General features: G+C 31.8%; 1 protein-coding gene across 5 annotated transcripts in view; it reads left to right on the top strand.

Moving 5' to 3' along the window:
• LOC124366479 (neo-calmodulin-like) overlaps positions 1-11,337 on the top strand; it is a 479,044-nt gene extending 467,707 nt beyond the window's left edge. For all 5 annotated transcript variants that reach the window (XM_046823064.1, XM_046823062.1, XM_046823063.1 and 2 more), the window contains one exon: positions 1,820-11,337. In XM_046823064.1, the coding sequence (XP_046679020.1) occupies positions 1,820-1,851 (32 nt within the window). In that variant the 3' untranslated portion in view covers positions 1,852-11,337. The remainder of the gene's footprint in view (positions 1-1,819) is intronic.
• Positions 11,338-15,980: the final 4,643 nt, after the last annotated feature.

The raw sequence follows: 15,980 nt of genomic DNA, 5'->3' as shown, positions 1-15,980 counted from the left end.
CTGAGATATTTTAATAACATTTCCTTTGTAATAAAAACTGTTTACAGCGCAAAACGGAATTTCATCTTGTTTTAAACATTAATTATATTTCCCCTCTGGCAACAGGATTAGTACCTTTTTAAGCTGAAGAAAAAAACCGGAGTTTTTCGTAATTTTAACATTGTAAACATTTGTTTTACTTTTTTATTCATATAGAACCTTATTATTATTTTTAATATTTTAATAATATTTTCTTTGTAATAAAAACTTTTTACAGTGCAACACGGAATTTCATCTTGTTTTAAACATTAATTATATTTCCCCTCTGGCAACAGGATTAGTACCTTTTTAAGCTGAAGAAAAAAACCGGAGTTTTTCGTAATATTAAACATTTGTTTTACTTTTTTATTCATATAGAACCTTATTATTATTTTAAATATTATAATAATATTTTCTTTGTAATAAAAACTTTTTACAGTGCAACACGGAATTTCATCTTGTTTTAAACATTAATTATATTTCCCCTCTGGCAACAGGATTAGTACCTTTTTAAGCTGAAGAAAAAAACCGGAGTTTTTCGTAATATTAAACATTTGTTTTACTTTTTTATTCATATAGAACCTTATTATTATTTTAAATATTATAATAATATTTCCTTTGTAATAAAAACTTTTTACAGTGCAACACGGAATTTCATCTTGTTTTAAACATTAATTATATTTCCCCTCTGGCAACAGGATTAGTACCTTTTTAAGCTGAAGAAAAAAACCGGAGTTTTTCGTAATATTAAACATTTGTTTTACTTTTTTATTCATATAGAACCTTATTATTATTTTAAATATTATAATAATATTTCCTTTGTAATAAAAACTTTTTACAGTGCAACACGGAATTTCATCTTGTTTTAAACATTAATTATATTTCACCTCTGGGCAATAGGATTTGTATGTTATTAAGTTGAAGGAAAAACCGAATTTTTCTGACTTTTAATATTTTAACAATTGTTTACCTTTTTATTCATGTAGTATCTCACTATTATTTAAAATATGTTAAAGTTAATGAATTGTTACCTTTGTTTTAATACTTATGTAAATTTAAAATATAAATTATAGAAAACACATATAAATAAGTTTTAAGTTGTTTTTTTTTATTTAAATTAGGAAGTAATGGATGGTTGCAAATTATTTCTTGTAGCCATGACATAGCTAGTTAATTTTAAATGGTACGCATTACGTTTGTAATGTCATGTAAACGATCTTATTACACTGCAAATAGAGTTTAACCTCATTTAGGCTGTTATTACAAATTTTAATTTCTTCCACTTGACTATATCATGTACTGGAGGTACTTCCAAATTTTAAAGTACATAGACCGCCGTATCAAGAATACACCTCGACGATTTAGTCAATATTCAAACTACGTATTCAAAGTATAAATGCGGAGGACATGCGTGTAGAGGGTCTGTTAGAGCATCAACACCTAAAGTGGTAGAATTGCTGTATTAGTATTAGTAGTAGTATTAGTATAATTCAAACCTTACGAGTAAGAGAGTCCTTTCAGTCCTGTTCCTCAGAAGTACATTTGTACTTTCTATGGAGAACGTATACAGGACATTCAATATTGGGGTATTTTACGTTTACATCTCATGATACGGATACTCCTGGCTAATTAAGGTTCCAGCTCTTTGAATCGTAAACATCCTATGCTTTAAACATCTGACATGCCAAAGTTTTAAAAATCATTTAAAAGAGCTGTATATTACTGTATACTATAGTATAACATTAATTAATTCATCTTCTTGTGTTTATAATAAATGTACTAAGAAGCTGTTTTTTCCCAGAGTTCGTCACGATCCTAACATCAAAAAAATAAACACCACGAAACAGACTGAAGGCGGCATCCAGCGCTGCCAAGCGGACAAGTCCACAACTACGTCCAGGTCAATGGGGGTGCGCGCGCAACTCCAGCTTTCAATTATCAATATTATAGTTTATCACGATGTATTGTTTTGTACTCCCTTAGTTTTAGGGGCATCATTCATCAACTTGTGTACGATTGGTTTTTGTACAATCACTTTCATAATTAGCGCTGATTTATAGAGTTATACTTCGTTACGGTATTTTGTATTGTGTAAATTGTCAATATGGAAATGAACAAGATATTTTTATATTGAACAACGTTTAAACGGACTCATTTAGCTTTTTTAGGAGTATTTTAGTGAAGATACTGCGTAACTAGATTCGATGAATGGCTCTCAAATTTCATAACCAATGAAATGCCAGTGTAATAGATTAGTTTTATTGGATATAAACACAGTTAATGAGGAAAACTCGATACATGTTAGTGGATATATAACTTTAAAGAACCAGTAGTGGATGTCTTGATATTGAGGGAATCTAGTTGCGCAGTGGGCGTATACAATATATCTCAATTATATTAAACCCTTTGACATGATTTAGTGAAAACAATCATTTATTTCCCTTCGGCCCTTGCGAAGGTCACACAGAGCTTGTGGCAGGTTACAATCACCCCCCCCTACCCCATCCGTCTTTAGCTTTTAAGTGACAAATCATTTCCTACGTTGTAATCACATTACTATACTATTTGTCGTCTATCTTGAAGAGTCTTCAAGACAACAGATCTTCCCGGACGAGTACTTGACACTGTTTACATGTGAACAAACTCTAAGTCATTCTCAAAGACTGACTGGTATTCCTCCTCGGTTCATAGCAACTATAACAGAATTTCATGTAAAATTACTCCTACAGTAATTTAAAAATATGAATAACAAGTGTAGGATTAGGTGTACTACAAACAGTATCATAGTGAGCCAACGACTTTAAAGAAATTATTCTTATTTTTTATATGCTTTATGGATTTTAAACATTGGAACAGATTATTTAACACATTATAATAGATGTGGTGTCAGCGAATAGTGTAAATGTATTGTTTTTTGTTTATAACCACCAACTATTTTATTTATATTAAACTGTTTATTTTTCATTGGACGTAAAACGTGAACGAAATAACTGTAACCAAGAAATTAACCATTCACGTAAATAATATAGTCCAAAATATCATCTTAGACTTAATTTACTAAGATGTTAAATAAAACTCTGCTTTTCAAGTTCGTAAAGAAACACCGAGAATGGTATAAAATATTGGCTAAAACCGTTCAATTAAAGTATAAACATAACTATATTTCTTACAAGCTTATACTTTAGAAGCAGTACACACATTCACTTAAATAAATTATCATTTTATAGTACATTTTATTAATTATAATAATAATGTTGTATTTTTTCTGTTAATTGTAATATTTCATATAATTAAACGAAAGTTACAATAGATCTTCTATCTTGAAATCGTTGCCATGTTCAAATTGAAATTACAAACTTGCTATAACGTTACGTGTTCAAATATAAAATAGTATCAATTTAATAATCATTTAGTATCAGTAATAATTTTTAATTGTGAAACTTAATAGTATAACGATAAATTCAGCTAATTGCTTTTAAACTAAGTAAGTTAATTGTGCTTCAAAGTTTACAATATTTCTATACGCTGAAGAACATTTCTTTGCATTTGTTCAGACTAAAAAAGTGCAATTTCTGCCTAAAACATCCTCTCACATTCCTTTTTCGTTGCATTAATCGATTAACAAACAAATTCAAAATATTTTAGATCAATTAATTGTGTTAAAGTTTAAGAAACCGACGAAACTGTGAGCCGTACAGTTAGTAATTAATTCATTAGTATCTCTCATGATGTCTGTAAGACATTCTAGAATCGGCATCGTGGATCCTCGTTGGAACTTAAATTCGCATTACAATTACTCGTTTTCCTATTTTAATTAATTAACCATTAATTAGCTGTAAACAGAATAAGTCAAACCTGCACATATATATTGATAATTAATATATAAGTTGCAATGCTTTGATTTAATTTAAATTTAAGCATTAATAATTTATTACAATTTAATAACCTCTATTCTGTCTATTTAGTTAAAATTAAATTAATGACTATTAAGTGAAATAAGGCTGGTTGTCAATATCTGATGTTACTATATTTAGCCGTATTTAATAAATTAAACATAACATAATATATTTGAATTATTAGCTTATAACTTATTTCCAATGAATAAATACACGGGTATTGTACCTTTATATATCCCTGTATTTGGAAACAAAGCTATACAGTCAAATTAATAAAATTTGAGATTTTATATGTTATATCAAAGTATTTAAATCAATGCTGTACGTATAAAAAACGCACCTCTGAAAATTTTCAATAGTAAATTACATTAAAAAAGGTCACATAGAACAACATATGTTGAGAGACCTTTTTGAAGCCTACTTTGTTGATATTTCCAGTAATAACAAGTCATCATTAAAGAAATTTTACAGTTATTATATCCTCCTTTGCAAAAATCTCTAAAATTGTTAATAAAATAATTGAGGTGGTTCCGTGACTGCAGATCGGTTAAACTTCACTACTTTATGAAATGTTAAACACTTTACGTATCGTTACAGAGACGTAGTTTCATACGATTACAGTGGAGAATGTCACGAGAGTATTTACTTGTTATCTTGTATTACTATGAAGGTTGTAACCACTGATCGATCTCAATACAACGTACCTTCTCTCTAAAAGGTTTCTAGCTAGCTGTACTGACAAGGTCTGGGAACCGTGTCGAGTTTTATGTCATTCTTTAGTGGACATCTGATTTACATGTTTCCGCAAAGTATTGTATTCCACTGGAGAGAACCTGCCTTACAACTCGAGGCCTAGCGATAATTCAGAAGTCAACACAACAGCAGTGTACTGCGTATTTTGTTTCAGCACGCATAGTGAATAAACCCTCATGTGATAAGATTTGTTAATGAAATCAACACTGTAAATAACTAATATCCCAGAGTAAACCAGGCGGTGGTTGTGTTTTGTAATTGTTTAGTCCTGGACATTAGTTGTGATTTGGGTTGTGTATTTATTAAGTCGATGTGAAGTATGTTGATATTTCATGTGTATTGTAAGGTATGTAAGCAGGTATCCACTTCGAGACCGAGGTCAGACTGAAATCCATTATTCGAGGACTGCGCGAGATCAAGTTTCCACCGTTTCATACAAAGTTTATCTTTTATCTAATACAAACTGTGACTACTTTAAACATTGTGGACTTAATATACAAATACGCAACATTTATATGTTTGTAGCTTTTATATCAAATGAAAATTGATCATTTCGGTCCATGGTAATTTATGGACGTTTATGTCGTTGTGGTAAATATAAAGCAATATTCAAATAAATAAAATAACTGTTTTTCATAAAGCATTATCTGACTTTGTGGTAGGGTATTCCCTACTGTTACATAAGAGATTATATATTATAATTAATATTATAGTTTAATATTTTGGAAGAAGAATGCCTGTAAATTTAATATATTCACTACTTACACGTATATTACTTAAAAATTACAATATTGGGCTTTAATCACAATTTTTATCATTTTAGATATTTATTAAAGCAAATAAATACAGATTTTTACATAGTTACTTGAAAAATCGTGTGAGTAATTTTAGGAGGATGGAAATAAACTAAACTATTTACATCACTGAATGGATATTTTGGGAAGATTCATCACAAATATTAAGAATATCAATCAATATTCTGATATTTAATAAAATTTTAATTTAATTCAATCAATATCAGTACAGAATAATAGTGTAATTGTATAAAGCTGCGACACTGACTTTCCCAGCGGCACCTCAACCACTGTCTTCCTAAACTGCTTGTACGATAAAAAAAGAAATATTGACAGGAGTACTTTCATTTTAGGCCATTAATATTAACGTTGTATATGCACAGATATGTATTTGGAATTTTTCATCATACGTATGTTTCGCTTTCTAATAAATAAAATAATGAACGTATAAAGATATGAAAGTTATACAGCGATTTCCGATACGTCGATGTTAGTCAATGAAGCGCCATTTTTTATTAAGTGACTCTTGTCTTTAAACAAAATTATTTAATCGCATTAATTTGAATCACATGTTGTAGGTAAATTTTCGATGAGGTGTGTTCAGTAAATAACGTTCAAGGTAAGTTTGATGCATTTCTTCTGGCAATAACTTTCAAGTACAAAACACCCAGCTGTGGTTTAAAACATATATACAATAGTAACGCCATCATTTTGAGAGTGACATTCTGAAATGAGGAAAATGTGAAATTAAAATATTTATCACTAACAGTGAAAGTGACACCTGCTTACATAGCGCTGCATTTATGTTATTTATATGTGTGAACATTGTTATGTGTATGTGTACACTATCTCGTTTACAGAAGTCACACTGTCTACACAACCCTCGTGACACAGGTCACTACTTGCTTGTATATATAATATACGTATAGACTAGTGTATCGTGCAATAATATACATATGTCGTGACTATCCGTTATAGAAATTGTTGTTATATGTCGAACAAGAAAATAAAACAATAAAAACTATAAATGCATTTTTGGTAATATGAGACGAACCTAACCGTTTATAACATTTTTAAAACCACATGACTGGCATTAAAATGTGACAGTAAATGATGCATTATAACAATCATTCATTAGATGATAACCATCAAAAAGATGTTAGTTATAAAGCAGATTAAACTCATAATTAAGCACAGTTTTTGTAGTGTCATAGTGAATACACTGATTTATGCTTTCACTATTCTTTATTGAGATTATTGAGTTGTCGGGCATTGTGCTATATAACTGCTGGCTACAAGTAGGCAAATAAAAATCTATGAGCCATTTGGGCAAAAAATAAATTTTGTAAATTCTTACCTGCACAGCAAAGGTGAAAAGGGAGATATTTCGGAGCATTGAATTGGAACAGTAATACTGTATGGATGTACATTTTATACTATGGATATGAAATACAATGCATGGATATGGAATGGTGTGTGACCGGAATCATGATGATGAGGAGATACGGGTTGTACATCTTGAGGAAACACAGACTGTGGATACGAGTGGAGGATTGGGGATTCTATGGATCGGATGGAGTACTATGTATAATTTCTATGTATAATAGAATGTATGACGGTAATATGTATGGAAAGATGGTGAGAACATACTGGAATCAATTAGTGAAAATTAATCTTTAATGGGGGAAACATTTTTGTCACAGACGTCATGTAATATGTGAAGTTTTCAAAGATGAATCAAATCTGTGCATCTGAAGGATGACTCGTATACGTAATGAGATGTTGGTGGGATACGGTATGGATGCAAAATTGGATTTATTTGAATACTTACATAAATGTAAATGATATAACCATACGGTGGCATGGGTTGGATATAATAGGGAAATTGTTATGGTGGATGATTAAAATCCTTTCAAGCTTTTTTTTTCAAAAGTTTAAAGATTACTTTTGAATAGAATGAATTTTGATAATAGTAATACGTTACGCTTTGTGACAGACAATTGTATGCACACGTGTTTCACTTTAACTCTGATATAATTAGTTTGTTTGGTTAGTATTAAACGAGTATAAAATCAAATGTAATCTTTTTCCAAAAATTACACACACCACGTATTTTATATTATAAGAACATTTTCGTCTTCTTAAATATATCGTGAATTTATTGCAGTGAGAGATACAATTTTTAATTTGCTCTGCTTGAATTAGTAGCCTTAGTCATAAAAATCACCTTTCCGTTTTGCCTGTTTAACGAACAAAACTCTTAGTAAAATGAGGCAGCTAAATAAACGTGCTGCCATGAGACAACGAGCCGACGCATAGCTCATTTGAGATTTTACAAAAACTGTGCTTTTAATTTACTCTTGGTTAAATGCAGACTACGGAAATATATTTTACTACTGACCTATCAATGTTATTACTGGTACGTATAATATTTTTTGTGTAATGTTGGCACCGTGTGTTGTGCAATATGTGTTGAATTGTAGTAAAACATTACGATTGTTGTGTGTTGGAACTTATAGCTCTTTTTTATACAGCGTTTTGTTTTAAATATTTATAGACATCAACGAAATCGTTTGTAAATTTTAAACAAACCTATATTTATCTGTTTGAATTTTTTTTAATAAGCACCAAACATTGTTGTATTAATATAAAATATGTTGAGGGCTTTGAATATTTGTTACTTTAATTGTACTTTTAAGTCAACTTTGTTTACTACCAGCAAGCTTTAAAAGTAGACGACAATTTTGTTTAATAAAAGGCTCTTACATCATGATCTCTTTGCAATAATATTTGGTAAGGTTCGTATTTTTAGATATCGTAAGCAAAAAAAATATAAGACTCATTATGTTTCTGTTTAGCGTTCCTTATGCTTCCAAACGTTAATTCAATTAAACATTATGTTTAGTGTATAAAATGTTGTGCTGTATATTAATACTCACACAAACAGATAAAAGGTATAAAGAGTCTATTGTATGTTGGTGCAATTAAAGTTTGATCTATTAAATATTTATTATGGCAAAAATTGTCTAGTTGATCAATTTATTTGACAAAATATACAAATTTCATTACAAAGATTAATATATTATGAAATTTACTCTACAGCTGCTTTTTTCGTTTGATTTTCAAAAACTTACATTTGATTTCACGGTACTTTCCTGGACGTATTTATATAAGATGCATAGCATATTTGATGTAGAGGTATGATATCATAGTATGTTCGATTGTACGGATAAAATGTGTTATGTATGTTTAAAATCATATAAATTATATGTAATTGTTTTTAGTTTCCAATATGAATGGAAATAAAAACATATTTATTATTAATTATTATTAAATTTATCAGCAGCATAAAAATAATCTATTTGTCTGCAATAATTACCAAGATATTCTTAAATTAATGTCTAGCATGATATCCCGTTTACAATTAAACATTTTATTTATTCGGCTAATAATTTCAAAGCATCATTTCATCTTTCATTTAAGTTGTTTTAATTTAAATGGCAGCTGAAAGCACTAATCAACGTAAACAACTAGTTGGTTGCATCGGGAGATACTTTGATAATAATACTTCTATAAAAAATACTCTCCACTGTTTCTTGTTTAATAAAATATCTCACCTTCCATGTATTTGACTGCAGAGGATATAGGTACTTTATAGGTCCCTATTCAATAAAGTTGTTTTAGAACTTGTCTTCCCTTGGTTTATACTTGGATTTGTGCATTTTTTTAATGTTTATTTTTGCTATAGAAATTATAAATATATAATATACATTAAGTTAATCTCGTATAATTATTATAATGACACTATGGTTGTTGCTTTTAAGTAATAAAAAGCAAGCACATTCACTTTAAATGTGTTTTTGTATTTCAGCTGCGTTTTTTCTTAAACTATATTTTGAATAAGACCTGTTGCAACTTTATGTTAACAGTATAAATACGAAATAAATCTTGTATAAAACACAAAATAGGGTGATAGAAGTATGTATAAATTAAATACGCTGTGTGAAATGGATAATACAATCTATAAAACTGCTAATTGAAAACGAGCACATAGCACGTTTTAAATTTAAATTTAAAATAATAACAATTATCGAATTCAAAATATGTAACTATGGACATAAAGTTTAACATATATCCATGTTATTATTTATGGAAATGGTCTAGTTTTCTACATAGAAAAGCAAATATACTGTTAACAATTGAGTTCGCTGACGTTAACCATGACAAGTTATTTTTGAATACGACGTTACGTACATCAGCTCGTGTTTTAAAACTAACATAGCAACTAAAATAAAGCAACTATTGTTAGTACCGTTACCGTTAATACGAGTACGATGGACTACAGTGCCACGAGCCGCGAAGGTCCTGAAGAGTGGCATAAGCTTATCGTCTATATTAGATCATACTGTAGATTACCGTTAGTTTAGGCCTGTTACATGAGTGTGTCGCATGTATATAGACGAGCTGTATGTACGTAGTGTGGGTTATAGGTACTTAGCTGCAGTTGGATATGTATTGTTGTTCGATGTAAGGGGTGGTGGTAGACAGGCACTCATACAACGCAAACCACGGGTTCACGCGACCAGAGTTATACATTTACTTTATTTTAACTAGATAAATACAGTATATGGGTTGTAAAGAGTTTTATAACGCTATTTAGTTAAATTGCAGTGCACGAAAGTGAATACGTAAGCTAGATAACAATAATTATAACTCATTTATATCCAAATAGATAACAATAATTATGCTATTAAAATTCACTAAAGAAAGAAAATCTGAATGTTCAGTAAACTAATGCAATATGGAAAGCGAAATTTTCGTGCCATATATTGTATCTAACTTCGTTTACTCTCTTCTTTAGTTTATTACAATGTTTAGTAACAACATTACTACAATTTTTTACTACAATTTGAATATCAGTACATCAGTACCCAAGTAAGCAAAGCCTTACTTTCCCAATTTATTTAAATGTCACTGCTGTGTTTTCACTTTATAAAAAATTACTCCAAGGGAAATTAATTCCATTTTGAAACCTTGAAAATGACCATCATTACTTATATTTGTTCGAAGCTATGAAATTTAGATTTATTAACGATATTTTTAGTAAAAACAACAAAAGTAAACGAAGTTACACTAAATAGTGATGACGAATACAATATTAGTAGGCCAATTTCTTAGAGTTACCTACCGACTTTAGATTGTTAGATAGAGTTTAAAATTTATATAGGTGTTAGAAGCCACGTATAAATTGATACGTTGGCCATATTTATAGTAGAAAACTCTCTCTATTTAAATCGCCATAATTAATATTGTGTATTTCATTGTCTCACCACGTAAAACACTAAAACATGAATTTTGCAAATTAGTTTATATTTTATGTTAACAAATTAGAAAAACTTTTTATTGCATTTTAACTTGTATAATATGGCAATTACTGTGAATTTAGGCAAATTTCCTGTTTTTTTTTTGTTTTTTTTTATATAAATTGCAGAAATTCCTCATAGTTTCATTATTTATGAACTAATCGTGGGTTTATAGTTGTACGAGTAATAACTTTTATTATTTCAATTTTTGTGACAAACTAGGTACAATTGCAATAGTAAATCAAAAATAACTTACTCAGGGTCAATATTATTGTTTATTCCTAAATATAATTTAGAAATCACATTGGTTGGCCGGCTAACTCAGAACCCAGAACACCACCACCCTCGTAGGCTGTAACTGAGCCCTGCACGTTTGTGGGTCAGCTCTGTACACATATATTACTGTTGAAATATTTTTAAGATTGATATTTTCTCTCGATGCGTGAACACGGAGTGTATGTACTGTACATGGTTTGTACCTCAGCATCATTATTTAATATAAGTGAACATGAATTGTGTCGTTTTATTACCCTATTTCAGTCCTCTTTCAGGTATTTTAAACCTTACATAAATTCTACTATTAGCTTTCAAGCTCTATCAATATCTCACAATATATCAGTATCATCACAAAGCAAAAATATATGTTATCCAATAAATTTGCATTACTTAATCAAGCTGAAATGTTTGCACATGAACTCAAATCCCGTGACACGGTATTAAAAAAACTGAATAGAGAACATTGCCCGGGCCCTACCCCACTGGCCTCTAAAGTTGAATAAATATCTTTAAAAATGCATCAGAGAATAAAAAGTCTGAATTTAAGTCAAATTTTCAAAGTAAACTTTGTTGTTTTATAAATAATAAATAATTTTTATAAATCTGTTTTCACTATACAACCTGGTGTGAAGAAAAGCTGATGCAAACATTGCGTATGTTACTGTGTAGAACACGAGCTGTTATAGGAGTTTTCCCAGCCCACGTAATCATTTGAGTTTCAGAGAGATGTAAAACTAATCATGTTTCCACTATACAACCTGGTGTGAAGAAAAGCTGATGCAAACATTGCGTATGTTACTGTGTAGAACACGAGCTGTTATAGGAGTTTTCCCAGCCCACGTAATCATTTGAGTTTCAGAGAGATGTAAAACTAATCATGTTTCCACTATAAAACCTGGTGTGAAGAAAAGCTGATGCAAACATTGCGTATGTTACTGTGTAGAACACGAGCTGTTATAGGAGTTTTCCCAGCCCACGTAATCATTTGAGTTTCAGAGAGATGTAAAACTAATCATGTTTTCCACTATACAACCTGGTGTGAAGAAAAGCTGATGCAAACATTGCGTATGTTACTGTGTAGAACACGAGCTGTTATAGGAGTTTTCCCAGCCCACGTAATCATTTGAGTTTCAGAGAGATGTAAAACTAATCATGTTTCCACTATACAACCTGGTGTGAAGAAAAGCTGATGCAAACATTGCGTATGTTACTGTGTAGAACACGAGCTGTTATAGGAGTTTTCCCAGCCCACGTAATCATTTGAGTTTCAGAGAGATGTAAAACTAATCATGTTTTCCACTATACAACCTGGTGTGAAGAAAAGCTGATGCAAACATTGCGTATGTTACTGTGTAGAACACGAGCTGTTATAGGAGTTTTCCCAGCCCACGTAATCATTTGAGTTTCAGAGAGATGTAAAACTAATCATGTTTCCACTATACAACCTGGTGTGAAGAAAAGCTGATGCAAACATTGCGTATGTTACTGTGTAGAACACGAGCTGTTATAGGAGTTTTCCCAGCCCACGTAATCATTTGAGTTTCAGAGAGATGTAAAACTAATCATGTTTCCACTATACAACCTGGTGTGAAGAAAAGCTGATGCAAACATTGCGTATGTTACTGTGTAGAACACGAGCTGTTATAGGAGTTTTCCCAGCCCACGTAATCATTTGAGTTTCAGAGAGATGTAAAACTAATCATGTTTCCACTATACAACCTGGTGTGAAGAAAAGCTGATGCAAACATTGCGTATGTTACTGTGTAGAACACGAGCTGTTATAGGAGTTTTCCCAGCCCACGTAATCATTTGAGTTTCAGAGAGATGTAAAACTAATCATGTTTCCACTATACAACCTGGTGTGAAGAAAAGCTGATGCAAACATTGCGTATGTTACTGTGTAGAACACGAGCTGTTATAGGAGTTTTCCCAGCCCACGTAATCATTTGAGTTTCAGAGAGATGTAAAACTAATCATGTTTCCACTATACAACCTGGTGTGAAGAAAAGCTGATGCAAACATTGCGTATGTTACTGTGTAGAACACGAGCTGTTATAGGAGTTTTCCCAGCCCACGTAATCATTTGAGTTTCAGAGAGATGTAAAACTAATCATGTTTCCACTATACAACCTGGTGTGAAGAAAAGCTGATGCAAACATTGCGTATGTTACTGTGTAGAACACGAGCTGTTATAGGAGTTTTCCCAGCCCACGTAATCATTTGAGTTTCAGAGAGATGTAAAACTAATCATGTTTCCACTATACAACCTGGTGTGAAGAAAAGCTGATGCAAACATTGCGTATGTTACTGTGTAGAACACGAGCTGTTATAGGAGTTTTCCCAGCCCACGTAATCATTTGAGTTTCAGAGAGATGTAAAACTAATCATGTTTCCACTATACAACCTGGTGTGAAGAAAAGCTGATGCAAACATTGCGTATGTTACTGTGTAGAACACGAGCTGTTATAGGAGTTTTCCCAGCCCACGTAATCATTTGAGTTTCAGAGAGATGTAAAACTAATCATGTTTCCACTATACAACCTGGTGTGAAGAAAAGCTGATGCAAACATTGCGTATGTTACTGTGTAGAACACGAGCTGTTATAGGAGTTTTCCCAGCCCACGTAATCATTTGAGTTTCAGAGAGATGTAAAACTAATCATGTTTCCACTATACAACCTGGTGTGAAGAAAAGCTGATGCAAACATTGCGTATGTTACTGTGTAGAACACGAGCTGTTATAGGAGTTTTCCCAGCCCACGTAATCATTTGAGTTTCAGAGAGATGTAAAACTAATCATGTTTCCACTATACAACCTGGTGTGAAGAAAAGCTGATGCAAACATTGCGTATGTTACTGTGTAGAACACGAGCTGTTATAGGAGTTTTCCCAGCCCACGTAATCATTTGAGTTTCAGAGAGATGTAAAACTAATCATGTTTCCACTATACAACCTGGTGTGAAGAAAAGCTGATGCAAACATTGCGTATGTTACTGTGTAGAACACGAGCTGTTATAGGAGTTTTCCCAGCCCACGTAATCATTTGAGTTTCAGAGAGATGTAAAACTAATCATGTTTTCACTATACAACCTGGTGTGAAGAAAAGCTGATGCAAACATTGCGTATGTTACTGTGTAGAACACGAGCTGTTATAGGAGTTTTCCCAGCCCACGTAATCATTTGAGTTTCAGAGAGATGTAAAACTAATCATGTTTCCACTATACAACCTGGTGTGAAGAAAAGCTGATGCAAACATTGCGTATGTTACTGTGTAGAACACGAGCTGTTATAGGAGTTTTCCCAGCCCACGTAATCATTTGAGTTTCAGAGAGATGTAAAACTAATCATGTTTTCACTATACAACCTGGTGTGAAGAAAAGCTGATGCAAACATTGCGTATGTTACTGTGTAGAACACGAGCTGTTATAGGAGTTTTCCCAGCCCACGTATTCATTTGAGTTTCAGAGAGATGTAAAACTAATCATGTTTCCACTATACAACCTGGTGTGAAGAAAAGCTGATGCAAACATTGCGTATGTTACTGTGTAGAACACGAGCTGTTATAGGAGTTTTCCCAGCCCACGTAATCATTTGAGTTTCAGAGAGATGTAAAACTAATCATGTTTCCACTATACAACCTGGTGTGAAGAAAAGCTGATGCAAACATTGCGTATGTTACTGTGTAGAACACGAGCTGTTATAGGAGTTTTCCCAGCCACGTAATCATTTGAGTTTCAGAGAGATGTAAAACTAATCATGTTTTCACTATACAACCTGGTGTGAAGAAAAGCTGATGCAAACATTGCGTATGTTACTGTGTAGAACACGAGCTGTTATAGGAGTTTTCCCAGCCCACGTAATCATTTGAGTTTCAGAGAGATGTAAAACTAATCATGTTTTCACTATACAACCTGGTGTGAAGAAAAGCTGATGCAAACATTGCGTATGTTACTGTGTAGAACACGAGCTGTTATAGGAGTTTTCCCAGCCCACGTAATCATTTGAGTTTCAGAGAGACCAGTTACACAAAGCAACACATTGACTTGTAATACTGGTTGTAACCAAATGAATCTAACGTCCCACCACTATGCCTGGGATTCAAATGATAAACTTAATACACTCAGATTTACGGTATTACCTCGGCTGTGCAGACGGATATTGATAAATGGAAGCGAAAAGAAACAACACAGCACAAGCGAAGATTAATGAAAGGGAAGCAAAAGCACCAAACTAAGCTAGAAATTAATCTGAGAAGAGGAGAAGAATTTAGGCTTGGATAAAAGTAAAATGCACTTTACAAAACGCAAAATGCTTATCATAAGAGCACGCTCATAACAAACCCCACTTATACCCGTTTATATTTTTTATTCGCTTTCTTATATCAAGGTATCTTTTCCTTTGTAATGCAATTTAACTCGTGTGTATAAGTTACTAAATTTGACTATATACTTCCAACTACATAAATAACCTTAACGCAAACTCCAGACAAAGTGACGATAAACTTCTATGCCTTAAACCGTTTTTAAATTGAATAAAATAACATCTAATACATTATCACTATTCATGTTATTTGTGTTAATATGTTTGCTAGACTGGTGTAGTATGATAGTCGTGTATACATAATTACTTCCTGATCGGGGTTTTCACTTGTATACTTCAAGAGAGTTCAATATGCATTTTATATGCACACAGCCTATGTCCTCTTGAAATTGACAGAGAAATATTTCTTCTAAGAAAGAAATTGATCGTCATCCACGCTAGTTTTAGTGCTGATAGAAATACGAGGGTATCAAAAGGGTTAAATATAGAAATTTATAATTTTATCACATCATATTTTTTAGTTTGAAATATCTAAAACCAGCCTTCAAGAGACGAAAATAA

This window comes from Homalodisca vitripennis, chromosome 7 (assembly GCF_021130785.1).
Source record: "Homalodisca vitripennis isolate AUS2020 chromosome 7, UT_GWSS_2.1, whole genome shotgun sequence".
Taxonomy (NCBI): Eukaryota; Metazoa; Arthropoda; class Insecta; order Hemiptera; family Cicadellidae; genus Homalodisca; species Homalodisca vitripennis.
The sequence above is the reverse complement of the archived record's forward strand: the minus strand, read 5'-3'. Positions and strand labels throughout refer to the sequence as shown.